The 22240-nt window shown below is 37.0% G+C and overlaps 1 protein-coding gene across 7 annotated transcripts in view; it reads right to left on the bottom strand.

Annotated features, from left to right (window-relative positions):
* Positions 1-22240, bottom strand: part of chd2 (chromodomain helicase DNA binding protein 2) — a 41595-nt gene that overhangs the window by 4947 nt on the left and 14408 nt on the right. For 6 of the 7 annotated variants that reach the window (XM_079875060.1, XM_079875058.1, XM_079875059.1 and 3 more), the window contains 33 exons: positions 21968-22029; positions 20918-21034; positions 20327-20497; positions 19438-19571; positions 19107-19332; positions 18891-18991; positions 17986-18027; positions 17723-17892; positions 17473-17597; positions 16115-16331; positions 15943-16032; positions 15646-15836; positions 14241-14429; positions 13864-14026; positions 13630-13782; positions 11527-11598; positions 9731-9880; positions 9471-9619; positions 9157-9346; positions 7737-7907; positions 5466-5635; positions 5340-5381; positions 5119-5258; positions 4890-5028; positions 3932-4082; positions 3719-3841; positions 3378-3494; positions 3117-3254; positions 2644-2760; positions 2316-2494; positions 2125-2224; positions 1853-2039; positions 1156-1402 (listed from right to left, as the gene is read on the bottom strand). In XM_079875060.1, the coding sequence (XP_079731186.1) occupies positions 1156-1402; positions 1853-2039; positions 2125-2224; positions 2316-2494; positions 2644-2760; positions 3117-3254; positions 3378-3494; positions 3719-3841; positions 3932-4082; positions 4890-5028; positions 5119-5258; positions 5340-5381; positions 5466-5635; positions 7737-7907; positions 9157-9346; positions 9471-9619; positions 9731-9880; positions 11527-11598; positions 13630-13782; positions 13864-14026; positions 14241-14429; positions 15646-15836; positions 15943-16032; positions 16115-16331; positions 17473-17597; positions 17723-17892; positions 17986-18027; positions 18891-18991; positions 19107-19332; positions 19438-19571; positions 20327-20497; positions 20918-21034; positions 21968-22029 (4733 nt within the window). The remainder of the gene's footprint in view (positions 1-1155; positions 1403-1852; positions 2040-2124; positions 2225-2315; positions 2495-2643; positions 2761-3116; positions 3255-3377; positions 3495-3718; positions 3842-3931; positions 4083-4889; positions 5029-5118; positions 5259-5339; positions 5382-5465; positions 5636-7736; positions 7908-9156; positions 9347-9470; positions 9620-9730; positions 9881-11526; positions 11599-13629; positions 13783-13863; positions 14027-14240; positions 14430-15645; positions 15837-15942; positions 16033-16114; positions 16332-17472; positions 17598-17722; positions 17893-17985; positions 18028-18890; positions 18992-19106; positions 19333-19437; positions 19572-20326; positions 20498-20917; positions 21035-21967; positions 22030-22240) is intronic. The other variant, XM_079875057.1, reaches the window with a different exon arrangement.

Raw genomic sequence — 22240 nt, 5'->3', positions numbered from 1 at the left:
CATTGTTGCCAACATAAACATTGTTTGGTGAACCTATTCAATTTACAGCAAAAATGATGCTATGCAAACTATGTTGATCCATGTTTTATTATGGGTAGCCTATTGGCGCTTTCCCTTTTTGCTTGCAAACTCCTGAGCATCTTTATTTTATTTACGGATATGACATAACCACGCACAAACAAACAGTGTTGGGGGGTAATCAGATTACTTTTTCCAAGTAACGAGTAAAGTAACCCATTACTTTTAAATTTACAAGCTACTTTTTCAAATAAAAACAAATAAGTTACTTTGTTTTGCCATTTATTGACTGACACCTCTCCTGTCCCCATGTTGAGAGAAATCTGGAGTAAGTTTAGAGGCGTTGTGTGTAAACATGATGGTTATTGCAGTTCCAGACTAAATGTAAACATGCATTTACTCATCTCAAACAGATTCAGTATTGCTTAAAATTAATTTAAAAAAAAAATGTTTAAAGCAAACTCAGAATATTATGCAAACCTGCAATAGTTAGTGTATTTATTATTTAACATATGTATTTAACCTCACTTTATTAACAAATGTCTTTGCTGTTGACCTCTGATGATCCAATCCAACCATACTAATAAGCAAAAATGACTTTACATTTTTATTGCTGAAGTAAAAGTGTTTCTTCTCCTGCTCCTATTCTTCTGCAATCCAGAAAGGCATCACAGCTGAAAGGTTTGTTTGCCCTCTACTGTACAGGCGTGATTTTGCATTTCCTTCAGCCTGAGGCTTATTCATTTCACTTTTGGTGTGAAAGGGCCTTTATATTTGCCAAAAATATAACTATTTTTTGTTATTCAACAAACAAGCAAGTCTAACCTAGGTAAGAAAAAGTAACAATGTATTTTTTCCAATAAAGTAACACAATTAGTTACTTTTTAGGGAGTAACGCAATATTGTAACACATTACTTTTAAAAGTAAACTTTCCCCAACACTGCAGATGAACGATGAAAGTATGAAGTTTGCTGGGAAATTGGTCCCGACAACTCTAAAATATAAATAATTATTATAGGCTTACCATAGTCCTTAAGTTAAGGTAAAAACACGTTTGGAAGATAGTTTTATGATATACTCGCTCCTTATTTAAATTTTGTTTGTGTAGCTTTAATAAAAAAGCCCCCCTTGCTTACCTGTCATAATAGTCTCGATGGCCCCGATGATCTCTATCGTTGCCATACTGGTCATAGGCTCGTTTGCGAGGGGAACTGCTGTTACGGTAACCTCCTGAGCTGCGGTAGTCTCCATGAGGACGACGGTCGCCATAGTGGTGGTCCTTGTACCTGTGACTCTCATATGGGTGATGCCGATCCCCTTGCCAGGGCTGACTGCTGTTACCTGGGTAGTTGTATTTACGGTCTCTTTGCCAATCTCCCCTGTCTGTTAATAGATACAAGGTACCAAATGAGATCATAAAAATGACAAAAGGAATCATAAATGATGTAATTTATGGCTGTTCAAAAACCAATAGTAGCTAATCAAACAGTTAATGTTGTAACAAATACTGTTTGTGGGTCAAGGCCTTTACTCTGTTTCAAGAAAGAATACCATCTCAAAAGCCGTTTATGAGTACTATTCACTTACAGCATAAAATTTAAGATTTTAAAAACATTCAGTGTACGCTACAGTCTCCAGGCTCACAGCATCCCAGACACAAATGTTTTAACGAATCAGAAAAGATGAATAACTATGTGGACAACTGAGATTTTGGTATAGAGTACTACAGCACAACCTGCTACGTTTATTGTTTGATTTTTAGATCTGATAGAGCGTTTGGACCCGAAGAACTGTAACATCGGACGTCAAACAAGCAGATTTTGCATATCTCACCATCATTAGGAAAGTGCCTTTTATTGGGATGGTTGTATTGATCTCTGTGGTGGGCGTGAGGGGGAGGTCCAGGCGGAGGATGGGGTTTGGTTGTGGGCTGGGCACCTGTAGAGTCTCGACTAGATCCAGACGGTTCAGGTCTGAAGGGTTTTTTCCTGGAAGGATCATCCTTCTTCTTTTGCTCTTTCTGTGTGAAATACGAGGAGCAGGTGAGCAAGTGGTACATGAGGAGAAGAAAGTCACTGAGAACTGTGGATTTAAGATGAGCTTACCTCTTCCTCCTGTGAGCGCTTCTTCTGAGCCATCTTATACAGCTTGTGCAGTTTCCGGGCACCAAACTCAGTAAATTTGGACACAAAAATCCAGAGGTTTCTGAAAAATTAAACAAAAGTGAGGTTGAATATAATGTTTAAATATAACTGGAACACCAGGAATTGGATGTATAATGTGCATTTTGAGATACCTGCGCCAGATCTTGACGTGCTCAGGGTCATTGTACGTTTTAAGGCACTCTGTGATGCGGTCTCCGATCTTCAGCAGGCAGGTCCGAGTGTGCTGTAACTGCTCCTGCACCGACAGCCCCTCGTCTGGCTTATCCAACTGCTTCAGAGCCTTCTTTACCGGCCTCATCCGCTCTTTGCACTGCACACACATTACACCACTAATCAATTTTCTACTCGGGACATTGCAAGTACTTCATACATTCCCGTCAGGGATCATGCCTGGTAAAGGAATGAATGACATAGCCTTGCTTATAGATAACCAATAACAGCTGTGTGTGAAACACTCACAATGCTAAATGTTTCCTGGTCCAGCTCATCATCTTCCTCTCCAATTGGTACAGGATCACTTCCTGCAGTAATGTGCACAGGGCCCTGAGCTTTCTTTCCTTTTCCTCCTGGTTTGGCCTAAAAAAGGGAGAAGTTGAGCAGATGAGAGACATATTCATTCAAGATATAACTTTATATATATATCCAGGTTTGGTCAGACTAAATCTGTACATAATATACTGTTTTATATATATATAAAACTAAGTGATCTCAAAAAAGAAAAATGTAACCTGAAAATATTATATTTATAATACAGAGAATTTCATTGTAATACCAGTATAATTTAAATCTAAGTTTGAGTCAACTTGTTGTCTAAGATACTAACAACCACTGTGCACAGGATGACAGTGAAACATCATACCTAAGACCAGGCTTCTAAAGGAAACGTTCTCATGGTGAAACGTAACACCGCAGACTGCCAACATATAAAGTACCTTCTCTTTTTTGGACTTGAAACGCTTTTTGTCTTTGTCCGCCTCCTTTTCTTTTTTAGTAGTTCCTGTTTTTTCTTTGTTCTCTTTGTTATCCTTTTTCTGTTTCTTCTTTGTGGGTGATTTTTCAGCTCCATCGTCCTGGAAAATCAGAGAATTTAAAAAAGGCCACCTAACTGGTTAGTGCTGTGGATTCTGCGTCTGTAAATCCCTATATTAACGAGTTTGTTATATAGGTGATAAGATGCATTAAAAGTAACTTACCTTCACCTCTCCCTCTTCTGAAGGGTTGTCGGAGAGACGAGGAGAGGCATTTTCATTGACCAGATCATTGTTAGGGACCTTGTTCTTCTTTCGAGGTTTCCTCTTTTTGGTTTTGATCTGGGAAGTGGGAAGATTCAAAAGAATGAAAATGTCATAAAACATACTGACTGAAACTGAACTGTACATGATAAGAAATTTCATTTGCACTTCCACATGGCCAAAAAAGTTAGTAATCTAACTCTTACCCCAACCCTAAGACTAAAAACCTGCATGTCCAACAAATGTGGTGTGCATTTGCAAATATAGTAGTTTAAAATGGCCTAGAGGCCCATGATCTCCACCTCATCTCCTGCTTTAACAGCATCTTGGCTTTCCTGCTCTTTCTTCAGCATCTTAAGCAAGTAGTCTCCTCGCATCTGCAGCTGCTTTCCCTGAGGCTTCTTATCAGGGTCATCTAGGAGAATCTACAAATAAAGACAACAAGGCATTTGATGTCAGGTTAGGTAATTGTCCGTCTTTTAACTGCGAGGAAGCATTAATTTGACTCACTGTACCTTCTCAGAAAGTTTGAGATCAGGGTCGGTCTTGATCAGGTCCCAGTTGCCGTAGCCGTGCTCATAGATACCCAATAACAGCTGTGTGTCATCATGAATATCCCAGTCTACGTCAAAGTGTGGAGTCTTCACCCGACAGGTCAGCTGAAATCTGGCCAACAAAGAAAGAAAACGTTACTCACTCTCGTCGGTTGCATCCTATTCATTCTTTAGGAATGGATCAGGGTTTAGAAAAAATCTGAATCAAAACCTTCATTAGCTGGAATTAGAATTGAATTGGCCATGCACCAAAAAAAAAGTAATTTGCAAAATAAAATTTAGTCACACAGAGGAATTCCATTAGTCCATACGTTATCATTAGTTAATTTCGACTAATTACGGCTATTTTTCAACTGTTTAGAAATATATATTTTTTCCAAAATAATTTAATCATTTAATACAGTCAAAATATACCACATTGTGTTCAGACAACTTTATTTTTATACATTCTAGCAGACATATAATATAACTTTTAAAGACAATGCATACAAAATCTATTGATTAAATAGTATTTTAAGTAACTTTGATAATTCTGTAAAATAAAGTGGTGGTAATTCAAACAAAATAAATATCATCTAATGTTCCTGAAATTATCCCATATGTTGTATGCATTTTACACTTGAGTGAATGAGGCAGATAATTATAATACTGAAAACGAAATGATTCTAGATTCTCCTTGCTACCTCAATTGAACTTATGTAAAAGGCATTCTCAAATCAATTTTGAATGGCACACGACCCTGGAATGGATATTTCTTCGGACAATGATATTGAGTTCCCCAATAAACTCATCAAATCAAATTAAGTGGCTTGATTAAATCTCCACCTACAGTGTTTGCAACGGTTAGACACACTGCACTCTGTAACTATGCACTATATTATATAAAAAAAAAAAAAAAAACTCTCTAATTTGGACTCACTTGCTCCTTTCAGCAGGATTTGGAGGCACAGATTTATGCAGCGGTTCAAACTCCTCTTCGTGCTGGATAATGGACTTCGCATTGACCTGAACTCCAGAGATCTTTATGTTAATGCCTCGTCTTTTTCCTGGCCCTTTAGCTGCAACAAAGAAATTAAACCAATTAAAGGAGCAAAAAACTAATGAAATCATCATTTTTACTCAGCATTGCTATAGTAACATTCACACACCTTCCACAGGGTTTTCTTTCAAGTGCTCCTCATGCTCCTGTACTGCAGTCACACAGCTGTTGTGTACCAGTTCCCCCAGTCGCTTCAGGTCTGCGATGGACTTATCCACCAGCTCAGAGTCACGGGCAATCGCCTCCAACCTGTAGAAAACACCATAACCAGTTCAGCAGTACTGCTTTTAAATGGACTACAAATTTTACTCATAACGGTGCATTTCTTACCTCTCAAGCGGAGCTCCAAACTTCTTGTATGCCTTAATGAACCTAAAATAAATAGACCATTAAGTAATTGCAATGTTTACAGCAAAGACTCACTTAAATGTGTAATTGGATGTTCTGTTATATTACCTGCGGATCTCCGCGTCAGTAAATCCCTCCACATTGTTTTTGCGAGCTCTCGGCCTGCCTCTCCGCTTTGGTCGTTTGTCATCCTCGCTGTCATCCGTTTCACTATCTGAACCCGAGGATCTGTGCTTCAGTTTAGATCCCACGTCACTGTCGCTGTCATTAGCCTGCGCCTAAAAACATCACAATACAGCTTTTACACAATGTGCCATGACGTATCCATGCAGACTGTATTTATCTGTCCTCTCCACGCAGAGATTAACAAAACTGCATAGAAAAACAAAATAGTGTTAGGAATATTGATATAGTGGTTTCACATGAATTTTTTGTGGACGCCTCTGTTCTGCTCTGGATTAAAGCAAGAGTAATGAGCATGTGGCTGCAAACACGCACGGCCTTATCGCCGGGGAGTCCACTGCGCTGTAAAACTTAATGACTCATTTCCAAAAGCTACAGACGCCGCATACTTCAACATGTGCTGCCATCACATGGGAATGCAGCGTGTGGCTATAAAATCTAATGAGTCATTACAGTATGCGCAAGACATTACAGATCCGGCTCACAGGAGAGGATAAAAGCAAGGAAAAGCCACAGGGAGCACTTCACACAACTGTCTGCTATGTACATACATTTATAATGTTCATAAATGTGCACTCACACATACATATGTAAAGTATAATTATAAATGCATGCTGATAATTGAAAATCCTTTGAAGGATTTCTGCAAAAATAACAGGGGTGAGAATCTTTAGGCACCTCACGATCTGATCCGATTTCAATTCTGGGAGTCACGATCTGACTCCGAATCAAATCTTGATCTACATTTTTTTTCTTATTAAAGGTATAGCAGAGGATTTTCCCGAATTTTAGAAAAGAACCGCCCTCTCCACTTTTTGAAAAAATGCACATGCGCAACACTCTACCTGCTCCCGAGAGGGAACGCCTATTAAACGTGTGCACGAGAGAGCATGCACGAGCTAATCATAGCTTACATTAACTTTTACTAGCAGTGATTTTAAATGGATTTCTCCAAATAGCATGCCAAACTTTACTTGTCAAGAAACTTTGCGACTGAGGCATCAGTGGGAATCCCAACCTGTGTTTTGAGCGCACGCCATCGTGTGAATCGTGTGCACGAGCACGTACGACGGCCTTACGTAAACATATCACCAGAATGATTGACACTTAGGAGGACCAATAGTCTTGATGATCCACCCGGAAAAAGAAAATCCTCCGCTATACCTTTAATTAATTAGTTTACTGACTTTAAATCTTACATTTATTTGTAAAAAAAAAAAATATTTAAAGTACTCATGTAATTATAAGTAGCTACGTTTTAACAATTACAAATTGAAAATTAAAATATTGTATGTTAAGAATTTTCAAATATAGTTTCAAAACATACAAGCAAATCCTAAATAATAAAGAGGAACAACAAGATATATTACCAGCAATAATCAAAGAGTGCTTTCAGTATCTGAGGGTACGCTTACAAGACAATGTACTAAAAACGGATACGTTTATCCTTCACGTTTTTTTCAAGTAAAGATGACAACTTTAAAACAATCCCTATTCACGCAGACCTGGACGCCTATAGACTGAACATGTAATACGCATGCGCATGACGTCACCTTTTCACAAATTTACACGAAGAGATGAAATGGTATTTTTTCAAAAACTTGCATTTTAAAAACGCTTTTTTCGAGTTTTCATTATGGGTGTATGTAATTTATGTTGTAGAATAAAACGTCAAAGTATCGCCAAGTTATGTTTATCACAGGCTTTTTTTAATCATAAATTGAAAAACCCCATAGGAAAATCTCACAGGAACCAGGGACGAATTAGTCTTCTGGTTTCTGACATCATCCCTCTGCACCTCTATTGGTGTGTCAGTGTATGCGCACACAGTTGCTAGTAGCGTGATGTGGTTGTGCATGATGTACCTATGTATGTATGTTGTATGATTTGGGAATAAGTGAGAGTCTATGCACAGGTCAAATTCAGGCCGAATCACAAATTTACTTAAACGTTTAAAAACTATCGGGAGCTCGGGAGGTGCTCGGCATTCCTCGTAATTCCTCTCACATGATGTGAGCCATGACCATACAAGCATCTACAGTTGATATGTGATTTCCCCCAACAGAAGAGCTCCTACGGCAGCAGATTACACAACGTGCAACCAACATTACCCAATTTGAGCTGGCACAACCCTAGACAGAGTGCATGAAAATATAGACAATAACCAGCTCAGGTAACCTAGAAGCACCTCCTCACCCTCTTGTTGGAGCTTCTGCTTCTGGGCAGCATGTAGATGTCTTCCATCTCCTTCTGCTTCTGTTCTTCCTCCACCTTTTTCCGCTGATCCTCTGGAATTATATCATCCCAGTCACGCACAGCCCTCTCCTCAAGATCTGGTGTGCTTTCATCCATGGTAAAGTTAGCCACCTGCCAGAAAAAGAAAAAAACACACAGTTCATGCTGAGCTGAAGATCAGGAGAAAATATGTAAACTTAACTGTTTGAGCAACACACACAGGTGTCAAAAGGGGCAACTAACTTTCAAAAGAAATCACTCCCTCTATACTGTTAGATAAAAAAAAATATATATTTTTTTTTTACATCGTTTCCTGTCGTAAGCCATGCAATCATAATATATTTAAAATTGTATCTTCATTTTAAATGGACAGTAATATCTTTAATCATGTCTGGCAACTTGAAAAATGTGTTTCCCTAGGGTCTATAAAACCTTTGGTGCTTGGACCCCTAAATATCTTTAGATTGACAGACTCATTTTGTTCCATTTTTTCAAGTCTTCATTTTACATTTGAATCTCAAGTAAATGTATCTTGATTTAAAGGTGTAAATACTGAGGAAGATACAAGGCATGCAACATGTAATGCCATGACTTTATGAATTTAAGACTTTCTACTCTGATTTAATACCTTCTTAAAGGGGTTCTTCACCACTGACAAAATGGGCTTTCAATAAAACTTGGCTGCCTCTACTATAGAAAGGCTATTTTGTTTTTTATATCAGTGATACCTGGCTAGAGAAAACAGACTATAACAACAATAGTCAAATACTGCCTTGCTATAGTAGGAAATACTTCTTAGCAAACTTTTAGTCATAATGGTGTCAACTTGTATTGTTCTCGGGTGCAAGAATTCAAAGAGTAAAAGTTTCCACTCCAGTGAAGGATCCAGCGCATACGAACACAGAGTGTTTTAGGCCAAACGGAAAGCAAAAGCTGAAAGAAACTGCCGTTCTGTTGCCATTGAGTTCGAATTTTACTATAATGCTGTTTAAAGAGTAGACATAGTACGATACAATTTTCAGTGAGAAACCTACTTAACAATGACTGTATTGTTAATAACCCTGTCGATCCGACTGTCTGTGGGCAGGGGTATAAAAATGCGGAAGTATAATCTGTAGTTTACACAAAAGCCCCGGAGCTGTCAAAACTCAGCTGGACGATGGGTTTCGCATCATCCGGCGAACTTTTGACGACAAATAAACGTGAATTTCTCAGTCCATGTAACAGAGAATGAGTAAACATTGTTAATTTACATTTACAACCGACACTGGCGAAGTTACACTTTAAGGCCTTGATTTGTGGGCGAAACGGCGAAATAAGACTTTCTAAAACCCTGCAGAAACCCTGTTAACATTAAAAGATTTAATAGACTCCTGAGTACCTTAAACTGTGACAGAAGCTCATCGGTGGCACTAGATCCCTGATCACTCTCTCTGGTTTCAGCAAGCCGCAAGATCTCATCAATGTCCATTTCCTGGGGTTCTGATTCCTCTCCCTCAGGTTCCTTGAACAGATCCTCTGCTCCAAACTTCAAGATTGCTGTCAGTTCTTCTTTATTGAAGGGGTTTGAACTGGAAATGGCCAACAAACAGGTATTAATTATTATGCGTTAAATGTTTAGTCATTTCAATGAATGCTTAAAACATTTTGATCAGATAAATTAGATTTATTATATTTCATTTTTGTGGTTCTCACTTTGAATTTGCCGAGTTGTTATCCAGTACGGTTCGCCCAGTTGTGTCCATTCTCTGAATGACGAGATGGTCTAGAACCATCTTCTTTTTCGCTCTTTCAATAATGTCTTCCTCCACAGTGCCTTTTGTGACCAGACGATAGATATTCACCTATGCAAAGAAGCCAAATACATTTCAATGCAATCTAAGTACTGCTACTTGTAAGTTCATTCAGCAATAAGTGAATTTACACATTAGGTCAAAGGTTTGAGCTCTACTTACTTGCTTTTTCTGGCCAATCCTGTGGGCTCTGGCCTGGGCTTGAAGATCATTCTGTGGGTTCCAGTCCGAGTCAAAGATAACCACTGTGTCGGCTGAGGCCAGGTTAATCCCAAGCCCTCCAGCTCGGGTGGACAGCAGGAAACAGAAGTCCTGGAGACGACACAGATGGGCAGTGAGAACAAGTGCCAAATGCTTGTCTTTTTTTAATTAATACTTAAATATATACCTCCTATTCTAGGTTAAAGGGGAAATTCACTGCTGACAAGATGGGCATCTAAATGTGGAAAAACTTCTACACCCATAATGCACTATGCTTGATCCGACTGTCAGTAAGCAGGGATACAAAAATGCAAAAGTACAACCTTTAGTTTTCAAGTAGTTTCAAGCTGTCAAAAGTATTTTGTAGACTAATAAAGGGATATACTGTCTCTAGGTGCAGGTAACATGAAGAAAGAGAACATAGTTCTTTAACATTTACATTGTAACAATACAAAGCTGGTTGAAAATCTGCAAAGTTACTTCAATATGCTAACTCTATCTAGATATATTTAGTATATTATAAACATAGTAGGTTGATTTCTTCAAAAAGCTCATCTAATGCCTAATTTGCAGACAGGGGAAGTGATCAGAGAAAATCATTACTGGTTAGAAAATCATTATTTTTGCTTTGTTATTTTTGGTGACACTTGTGGTGCAAAAGTTACACATTTTACCTTTAAATTACTTAAAGGGGGGGGTGAAATGCTATTTCATGCATACTGAGTTTTTTACACTGTTAAAGAGTTGGATTCCCATGCTAAACATGGACAAAGTTTCAAAAATTAAGTTGTACGTTTGAAGGAGTATTTCTGTGCCAAAAATACTCCTTCCGGTTTGTCACAAGTTTCGGAAAGTTTTTTTCGAGTATGGGCATGTGTGACGTCAGATGGGGCGGAATTTCCTTATATGGGTCCTAAGGGCACTTCTCTCGGGAGGGCGCGGGCGCGCGCGCACCCGTAGACCAGAGCGAGAGAGCGAAACCATCAAAGCGCTGTGCTCGCTGCTAGTGCATTTCGACGATGATTGTTTTATAAACAAGGCCCAGTTCGACACCGGATTTGCAGATCATCTAATGCTTAAGGATGGAGCAGTCCCAACGATAAAGGTTAACGGTCGTGCGTTGGAACCGTGAGTAAAACTGCTTCAAATGTCTGTGTGTTGTTAGCTATCGGCGCGTAAGCACAGCCGACACGCCACGCCTCCAGCCGCTCGCTTTTTTCCGGAAATTCTCGGTAAAGCCTATCTTTCTTTTATAAATATAATAAAACTAAAGACTTTTTGGAGATATGAAGGATGCAATACTACTCTATAGGTACTCAAGATTAACATGAGATTGACTGAAACTGAGTGTTTCACCCCCCCTTTAATTATATTGCATCACTCACATCTTATATGAGATATAAATCAGTCTAATGGAACCTCAAACAACAGTTTATTATTTATATTATATGAAATTATTTTTAGCATATTTATTATATGTTATTATATCATTTATATTATATTGAATGATTGTATTGTTGATTTTATGGTCCTTCCTGTTCCAATCCGACAATCGCTTTGACCCTTTATGATTATATTTTCAATCTCCTGATAATTACATAAGGCCTGTATTTCCCATGGATCAAGCATTCCCAGAACAAGAAAAGTGCTTTGTCAAGTGAGCTCAGACTGGAACATCACAACCATAGCAAATGTCTCCAGACAGTGAAGCTCTGCCCAAACATAACAAACACGCATGCCACATTTTAGGTTCTTACCTCAGAGCCTTCTGCATTAAAGTGGTCCAGTGCTTGTTTTCGGATCTCTCCCTTGATGGAGCCGTCCAAACGCTGAACATTAGAGAAAACACAGATGCGGTTAATGAATGTCAAGCGTGGCACTTTGACCAAACTTGGGCATCTCAGCTAGATAAGCTCCCATAAAATCCTAAAAACCCCCTAAGTCACCACAAAATTATGACGACACATTTGCCAGACCAAAACAACATTGAGGTGCAAGCTGTGCTAATGCTCAAAGCTGCACCGATCAAAAAATAACTGGGGGATAAAAATAGGCTCGGGGAACTTGCTGTCGGAGCAAACATGGTGCAACCCTGACACATGATTCCCAAAGTCACCAGAGACATAGACACTACACCTCTGAATGTCTCCAGTCTTCACAGAGATTAAAAAAACTGATGAAAAACTGCTAATTCTCATCTGAACAAGGACACTAGGGAAGGGTATTCGTATAATTCAATGTAATTGAGTACTCTGTAACACACAAAAACAAGTCACACCTGACTAGAAGTGGCACTGGGTCAAAATTGCATTGTTGAGAGAAAAAACACACACAGATAAGTCGTTTATGTGTATTAGTCACATTTTATTTATAATGTAATGTAAAATACTTATAAAATAAAACTAAATATTTACAAATATAAACACTAAAAACATGTATTTTAGTTCCCCTCACTCCACAACAAATACTTCAAATTGAAGACGACAGACCAGGAATGACAAATAAAAGTATAAAAGCAACATAAATTATAGAGCTGGGACGATACACCTATCTTCCGATTCGATACTATCATGATACTGGGGTGCCGATATGATATGTATTGCGATTTTTGTAAGAATTGTGATTCTACAAGTATTGTGATTCGATATTGAAATATGCATCGAGAAAAGTTATATCATACACTTATACACTGTACATGTATAAGATGAGTCATATTTACAAAAACAAATCATCACATCTTTCTGACTTCATACTACATTGTCTTGAATAAATGATTCAATAACAAATAAATCTTTTAACAGTCACTTGTCTCCACCTAGTGGCGAAACAATGTAATCGATAAATGCGTTATTTTAAGCACCAAGTTTCTATCAAAAGCTGATTTTTATCGCTATCGTAGACATCAGTGTTCAGATTTGAACTTTAAACTTTTATCCCAGTACTTCTATGATCATTTTAACTATTGCATCACAGAAATAATGATACTATGAGGTTGAAAAGACTGTTTCATGACAACTCTCTCCGGGTCAGTGGCAACACCAACACAGCTCTGAATGTTGCGATATGATTTGGTCAAAGTTTAATAGACAGACGAATTGAAAGTACGCGTGTGTGTCTGAATCAAGATTACAGTCTTTTAAAGATTAATCGTGCAGCTCTACGGTCTTATATCTCTCTCAGCAAATGAGTAGCGCGAGGGCTTTTCAGTGCTTTCAGTCTCACGTCTCTTCCACGCGTCCACTTGGGATATTACGCCACTCATAGATAACGACACATTTCATCCTCTGTTGGAACGAAAGTGGCTAACTTCTGTCAACCTCATCTATAAGCAAGGACAAAAATAAAGTAATTGAATTTGAATTAATATCGATTCTGGAATAAAAAAAAAATTCTCCCAGCCCTAATAAATTATTATGGCAATCCAAATGTGTATGCTTGTGTTGCTTGCTTGATGTTAATTGCATAAGACTCTTCGGAATATAAGTCACAGTCCATTTTAGATGATATAAAAAAAGTGTGACTTAAATTCCGGAAAATATTGTAATCTATTTATTGAAAAGTAAAAGTAAAATTAAACACACAATACGCATTTGAAACCACTGAAAATGGTTTGAAACCAAAATGGTCTCTTATCACCTCAATGGCACATATTCGCAATCAGAGCAAGATTTAGGTGCAGGATTCATTGGAAAATATATTTTTTCTAGGCCAATTTGCAAACAGCTTAAATAGTGTTTTTACTAGTCGGCAAGTCGATTACACTTGCCTAGTACACATCCTTCTAATAAGGGTCCACGTCTTTACTTTGAAGCTGTAACAGATAACCAACTTAACCCTTTTCAGTATTGTTCGGTTCATACCTGGAACGGATATCGTTTCATAGCCAGGTAATCAGCAAGGATGTCCAACATGCGGACCATCTGAGAGAAGATGAGCACGCGGTTGCCTCTCTCCCTCAGTCGTGTGAGAAGCTTGTCCAGGAGAACCAGTTTCCCGCTGCCACGCACCAAGGACTGAACAAACATCAAAAACATCCTGAAAATGACATTCTCCTATGAACAAACCCATTGAATTCCAATCTAGGACAGTCATACCTGTAGGTGCTCTTGTACTTTATCATTCTCACCATCCTCTGGTTGTTTGATGAGGAAACCATGATTGCAACACTTCTTCAGCTCCATGACGATGTTGAGAAAGCCAGAAGAGCTGCCTCTGGTGCCTTTGGACAAGGCTTTGAAGTTTCTTGTTAGTATCCATCTAAAAAAGTCAAACATTACATTAAGACTCCAAATGAACAATGATGAGATGAGCAGACGTTCTCTAAACACTTGCATTCCAACTGCGTGCAGTCTTAGAGTCTGGATCCAGAATTTGGCTCAATCAAAGTGTTACTTGATTTAGAGAGCTATGTTACCGTCCCAAAGCGCACAGCCTTGGAAAGAGGCACGAAATGGGATAAAACAGCGCTTACTTGTAGAACTGTTTTTGCTGGGCAGACATGTCGACTCTGAGGATTTGCTCCACTTTAGCCGGCAAGGATTTCTCCACGTCTTTCTTGACACGACGCAGTAGGAAAGGTTCCAGAACTTTATGTAGGCTCTGATAACCATTATCCCTGCCTTTACCATGCTCATCCTCAAAATCCTCCCAGGACTCAAACCTAAAGGGAGGCAAAGTCAAAAACAGGGGTTTTAAAGTTGATGCCAAGGACCCCTAAATATTATGACCCCCTTCCTTAAATATAAAGACAGCTACATAAGCTCATATTTAATAACCAATTTATACTGTGTGAGAAAATACTACGCATAATATTAAAAAAGACCACGTGTTGCTTCTTAAATTGAATAATTGGCTTTTATATTGTTATTGTACATAAGCCAAAAGAATAGTTAAAAATATTATTATATTAAAATACTCTGAGAATACTACGATTGAAAGGTTTTGGTTCAGTAAGATTTTTTCATGTTTTATTTAAAGAAGTCTCTTATGCTCACTAAGGCTACATTTTTTTTATCATAAATATAGTAAAAATAGTAATATTCTGAAATGTGATTACAAACTTTTCATCAAAGTTTCTATTTTAATATAATATAAAATGTAATTTATCCCTCAACATTTTCAGCATTATCCTGTCTTCAATGTCACATGATCCTTCAGAAATCATCATAATATGATATTTGGTGTTCAAGAAACATTTCTAATTATTATCAATGTTGAAAACATTTGTGCTGCTTAATATTTTGTGGAAACTGTCATACATTATTTCCCCTTCTTTTATGAACAAAGTTCAAAAGAACCGCATTTATTTGAAATGTCACACGAAATTACTTTTGTAATATTATGTCTTAATTGTCACTTTTGATCAATTAAATGCATCCTTGCAAAAACATAAAGTCCCCAAACTTTTGAACGGTAGTGATTATCTGAAAATATTTTCTTATGTTTATGTTAGGTTTTTTTTCAACCCAATATCAATTTTACATGTCTAAAAGTAAACAGAAACGTATTCAAATTAAAATTTATTTGTACAGCTCTTTTACAATAAATATCATTCTAAAGCAATGTGTTAAAGACAAAATTTTAATTAACATTTTGATAGCCATAAAAAATATAGATTTTTCAGTACAGTAGTGTATTTTTAGTAAATATTTGTTATGTTATTTTTTCTAACTTAATATCTAAAAGTACACAAATTTATTTGTACAGTGCTTTCACAATAAATATCATTCTAAAGCAAGGTTATCATTCTAAAGCAAGGTTAAAAGACAAAAAATGATAGATACAGATATAGATATAGATATTCTATCATTCTTTCTGGTGGACTCCAAATGGCAAATATGAACTTGTAATTTCAAACCCTGGCTGCGAGTACCTACTTGTCAGGCATAAGAAAGTGCAGAAGGGACCACAGCTCTTTGAGTGAGTTCTGCAGTGGGGTCCCAGTAATGAGCAGCCTGTGATTGGATCGAAAGTCGATCAGAGTTTTATATAGCAGCGAGTCGTCATTCTTAAGCCGGTGAGCTTCATCAACTCCGAGGAAAGCCCAGTTTATATTCCCCAGCACTCCCTGCACACACAGACAAGCCTTGACTAAATAATGTGCAAACAATGAAGAACAACTCGTTTCCATGAGACAGAGTCGGTTCAAAAGATTAAATCAAAGATTCCTATACCTTGTCCTTCAGTAGAATTTCATATGTGGTCAAAAGTGCATTGAACTTGATCCTTTTTGTCTGCTGGTGGATCCATTCGTAGTCCCGGATCTGGTCAAAAACACAGCGTTATACCTCAAAAAAAATTTTTTTTTTTTGCATTTGGATTGTCTCAGCATGTGTACTAGCTTACAGTCTTTCTACTTGTGACGTCTCCTAGGTACACCACTACGTTCATATCCGGGGCCCAAGTCTCAAACTCCCTCTGCCAGGAGGTAAGGGTTGACAGGGGCACCACCACGATGAAGGGACCATAAAGCTGGTGCTGATGAAAAAGGTAGGACAGGAAGGAGATCGTCTGAATGGTCTTTCCCAGGCCCATTTCATCAGCCAAGATAACACTGTTACACCTACAGAACATAACAGAAACCAGAGATGAAGAGAACAAAAATGTAGAAGGAATCAACTATTCTTAAATGATCACAAACTAATATGAAAGCATGATAATAACCACTCTTGTTATTTTAAACTAAAACTTGAACTATAAAAAAAAAGTTTTTTTGTTAATTGAAACAAATCTGAAATAAAATATAATAGAAATATTAGATGAGAAAGTTAAACAAATTGGAAATGTTGTAACTAACTGAAAGTTGAAGTACTATAATTACTCAAACTGAACTAATGAAGTAAATAAATGAAGCTAAAGGGAAACATTTAGAAAAACCATTTAGATTTGTAAAACTTTAAGTAAAAGTAAAACAGAAAATATAAAAAATAAAAGCTAACACAAAATAAGCACTATAATAGTATAAATATATAAATTATAGTATACTAAAATCTAAATTATAAATATATCAATAGTACTAAAAATAACAGTGATAATAACCATTAGGGTTGTCACGATTATTCTCTTTTCAACAATTAATACAATTAAATATTAATATTAACCAATTACATTTTAATTAAATTAAAACAACAACATTAGGGTTGGCTTCAAGTATTTCTACACTGTGTTATTTATTACTTATTTCAATGAGTAGACAGTCATAAAAAAGGAACAAAAAAGCACTCGTCAACACTGTTGTTTAATTAATAATTAATAAAACACCGCGTTTATTAGGATTCATTTATAGCAGTGTTTCTCAACCGATAGGTTGCGACCCAAAAGTGGGTTTCTGAGTGAGTCACGGAGTGTGAAGTCAAAGAAACAACAACAAAAAACTGTCCCGTCTGAATAGGGCTTTATACTGGTATTCATCAGTGTTCTTATAATTTATGTGTGTGTTAAGTGGGATGGTACTTGTGTCCGTCAAGCATTTTTCTGAAATAATTTAGCTTGGTTCAAATTCCTAAACATCTGGATCACGGCTTAATGAGCATGGGAAAACATGGCCAAACCATTAAAGAACCACTGATTTATACAAAAGGCTAATGCACAGAAACATCATCGTGACACAAATGTAATGCCACTACCTGTACTTTGACATCCCTAATGCAAAGTATTAAATGCGGAAAACTCCTGTCTAAAAACTCCACTTGTATGTTACATACCTGCACCAGGAGTGGGCCAGCCAGTTCACTCCATCTAACTGGTAATCTCTGAGTTCAAGGTTCTCATCTCCAATGTAAGAGGGCTGCTTCTTCAAGGGCAGAAACCTTGGCCTCTGTTTCAACACCTTCCATTTGGGCAGAAAAAGACGACAGGGTTCACATAACTATAACATAGCCTTTTTCCAAAACATTACAATGATAAGAATAAAAGAAAAAACAAAGCTCCATTAGTACACACTTTCATTCCCACCTTGCAGTCTTTGGAAGGGATTGTCTTGCAAGCATTTCTGTGTAGGAAACTATCAACGCAGGCCTCAAATTTCTTTCTGATTAACGCGCCATCCTCCCATGTGCACTCCGCATACGGCAGCCCCATCCACTTACACAGGTACTCTGGCTCAGTGGAAGAGGTTTTATGGGCTGTTGCAACATATCAGAAAATTATTTGAGTAGTAAACATCTCCTTTTGGCCAAGTAAATAAGAAATAGTGCACACAAAAGCAGTGAACTTACAGGGTAAATCTGAATGTGCTTGTGATTTCCCTGCTCTTGTTGCTGATTAATAAGAGAAAAGGAAAATTAGTAACCGATCATAATAGGCAAAAAGCAACCACTATCAGTCAAAAGTTTGGGGTCAGATTTGTTTTTAAAAGTAATTAATACTTTCACTCAGCAAAGATACATTAAAATGATCAAAAGCGACAGTAAATAAATTTACAATGTTACAGAATTATTCTTTTTTTTGCTATTCTTTTGAACTTTCTATTCAAAGAATCCTAAAAATGGTTTCCACAAATAAATATTAAGCAGAACATCTAATTAAGCATTAATAATGTTTCTTGAGCAACAAATCAGCTTATATTACAATGATTTCTGAAGAATCATGTGACACTGAAGACTGGAGTAATGATGCTGAAAATTCAGGTTTGATCACTGTAATAAATTACATTTTAAAATGTATTAAAAAGAAAACTTATTTTAAATGTTAATAACATTCCATAACTACTGTTTTTACTGCATTTTTGATCAAATAAATGCATCCATGGTGAGAATCAGAGACTTGTCTCATTAAAGTCGACAGAATTTTTTTCCGGATTGTGACATATCCGAGTGAAACAGCTTCTCGAAGAGGAAATAATATAGGACAGGACTTGATTGTGTCCATTGGGAATTGATTGAATGGTGGTTTATTATTGCTGTGATTTCATGTGATTGACAGCCCTCACACCAGTAAACACGTCATCAGAGAAGAAATGTTGTTGCAAGAGGAAGGGGAAGTTCACTTTATTAATGATTACGAGGGCACATGAATTTAAAAATAATGAGCAGATGTGCATAGATAAATAATTATTAATAAACACTGCAATATCCCATAGAATTGTCCATTTTGATTTCATGTTGACTAAGTCAGAACTTACCGATCACTCTCTCTAATATCTGGAATTGCTTGCTCAGGTCATTGGTTAGTTCTTGCTGGCAATTGTAATATTCTAAATCTTCCAGTGATGCTTTCCTCAACCTAAAAAACGTAATTGTAATTTACACATTTGCTGTCAGATTCAGGTCTGTAAAAATGCCAGTTTCTTCTAGAGATGATATAAAAATGGAAATAAGTCATTTGTGTGAGAACTAACCAAGCGTTAAGCTCGTCGTTTTTCTTCTTGAAGTTTTCCAGCTTCTTGATCCCTTTGACTTTCTGCTGAGTGAGGGAGTCCACGCTCTCCCAGGTGTTGTGGATGTAGGACCAGCCTTTCCACTTGATGAGGAACTGAGTTTCCCCTTCCTCTTTCTCTGGGTCAAAGTCTGCTCCAGGGTCCCCGTTTTCCTCAATAGCATAGAGGGTTGTGGAAGCTCCAGTAGCTGTTACCGAGGATGAGGAAAGAATAAAGGGCTTTAATAAATAAGCACGACTGCTGTGTGTATCACTGAATATTAAGTACGAAGAGAAAAACCTAAGGTCTTTACCTCCTTTCTTGCCTATCCTGGTTTCAAGGACCTTCTCGATGGTCTCACTGTCATCATCCTGTTGCTCCTCGGCTCCTTCCATTTCGATAAGGTCGTCAGAGTCCGTCTCGAAATCATTCTGGTCCTCCTTGTAACTGCGACATATGCTTCATCATTACTATTTGACTAAGTCATTATACTGTATGGGTCAATCACAAATAAGAATATCAATGAAAAAAATCATGCTAGTTTCAATTTATTGACACTAAAAATGTAATGTGATGTAAAAGTTAGGTAGTTTGTGTTGCATATCATATTTAATACATCAGGCTTTTATGGTCAAAATAGTATACGATACAGGAGAATATGGAGCTCATACTCAAGTAAGAAAAAAATAGCTAAATTCTTTTTCAAAATATTTTATAAATAAAATGCATTTCACTCTAAATCTCCCAATAATGTCTTAGTAAGGTGAAATTTAAAAACTAGTTTTCTGATCAAAGATCTCTGTGGTTTTTATTGTGAGATGATTGAGAGATGTAAACATAAAGGTTCCTCAAAAGCCTGATGAATCATATTTGAGACATTTTGACATGACTTTTCCAAAAAATAATGTATGCATATATAATCAGGTAAATCCATGTTGCTTCAGTCCAGTGACTGTTCATCTTGAAATGTTGCTATACATTTATATTCTTACATTTACATTATAAAAATCAGTAAAGATTTGACAGCAAAGACACACGTACCACGGTCTTAGAAATATGATGCAGAAGGCTTTACATGAGTGTATACATCTTTATTATTTTCAAAGATATTTATTAAAGGGCAAATATATAGAAAAGTATTTTTACTTGGCATCTCCCATACATGCAATCTACATACGCTCCTTTTTAAGAACAATCCATACCTGACTTTAGTTGCTGCTCGCCGCCTTGTTTGTCTTTTTGGAGTATCCTCCTCTTCATCATCATCATCATCGTCGTCGTCATCTTCATCCTCCTCCTCTGAGGATTCCTGCTTCCTCTGTTTCCGTCCCTTTTGCGGCTGCTGCTTGCCAGCAGATGATTTGGTCTGTGGTCTGGGAAGAGAAGAGAAGAGCACACACACACATTTATACACACTCATTCAGCATACTAGGCTTTCTGCCTTTCGTTCTGCATCCCTGGTGTGTTTGCTAGTGTAGCGATTCATTTTCACGCCTACCAGCCTGACTCATGAGCCAATAGCCTTGAGACAGCTGTCCGACAATATAAGCAGTTCTCATTGCTCATATATTATACGCGTTAATCAATTATTATATTAATCCTTATCCCAGACATAGGATACATGCTTTATCACAAATCAGCACAAGTATCCTAAATTGTTAGAGCAACAATCATATCAGCGCAAACATAGCAGTTATTAATGAGCCCATGTATCATCATTTGTATTTAATAAGACAGCTCAGTTGATAATTCACGATGCGCTGTCTGAAGGCCAGGCTTCGCTACACTCTTACCTTCTAGCAGGAAGTCGTCTGGATCTAACTTTTTTCTCTTCCTGCTCACTCTCTGAACTGCTGGCCTCTTCCTCAACATCCTCTTCGTCTTTTGAGTCATCATCTTTCCAGGTATTTCTTTCAACACAGAAATACCACAGGTTCATCTATCGGACCTCTAATGGCTTCAACTGCTACCCTACCGTAAAGCTGCAAGCCACTTATAAGTTCCACTTATTACCCACCAGTCCATATACACTAGCATTTAAAGATTTGTTTATGCTTTTGAAAGAAATCTCCAATGCTCACCAATGCTGCATTTATTTTTAATCACAAATACAGTAAAACAGTGATATTATGAAAAATATTAAACAACTTTTAATTTTGAATCTATTTTAAAATGCAATTTCGGTGATGACAAACCTGTATTACTTTATTAATTCAGTGTCACATGATACTTTAGCAATCATTTTAATATGCTGCTTTGGTGCATTATTATTATCATCAATGTTGAAAACAGGTGTGCTGCTTTTTTTCTCTCTCAGGATTCTTTGATGCATAGAAAGAATTTATTTGAAATATAAATATTTTGTAACATTACAATGTCTTCACTGTCATTTTTGACCAGTTTAATGCATCTTTGCTGAATAAAAGTAAAAAAATATATATATATTTTGAATGGTGCCGTACTCAGAAATAATGTATTGCATTTTTTAATAAACTATCTTCTTTTTTTTTTATATTTACTGTTTACAGGTCTTTTGTGTGTTATATACTTGTTATTAGCCATACTTAAAATGTATGAATGTCATTGCACTATATAACAAAATATCTTAATAATGATCTCAAATACTTTTGAATATGAACAATGCAATATGAATATAAACAATGAGCTTAAAAGACATTTACATGCACAACTATGGGTGAATCTAAATTCTGCATACTGTGTGTTTTATATGGAGACAATTATGAGAACAGAAAAACAACAGCAAATCAGATATTTGCAAGTAAATTATGGAAAAAGGTGGAGGGGGGGGGGGGAACCTAATTTAATACTTTCAGTACACTTACTCTTTCTTTTTCTGCCGTGGGCTTTTTCTTTTGGGACTTTCCCCCTCTGAATCACTGCTGCCCTAGAAACCCATGAAAATCCACTTTGAATATTTGACACTAGATTAAAAAGCATGAATATGTCATGTTTCAGATTCATCAAGGTAACAAACCTTTCAACACACAGGGCATGTTTACACTACTTGGGCTGCCAAGCCTGATCAGTTCTGAGTCCAAGGCCAAACATAAATATTTATGCTTTAGTAAGTATCTATGTCGATGATTACTTTGGTC

This window comes from Squalius cephalus, assembly GCF_949319135.1.
Source record: "Squalius cephalus genome assembly, chromosome: 6".
Classification (NCBI taxonomy): domain Eukaryota; kingdom Metazoa; phylum Chordata; class Actinopteri; order Cypriniformes; family Leuciscidae; genus Squalius; species Squalius cephalus.
The sequence above is the reverse complement of the archived record's forward strand: the minus strand, read 5'-3'. Positions and strand labels throughout refer to the sequence as shown.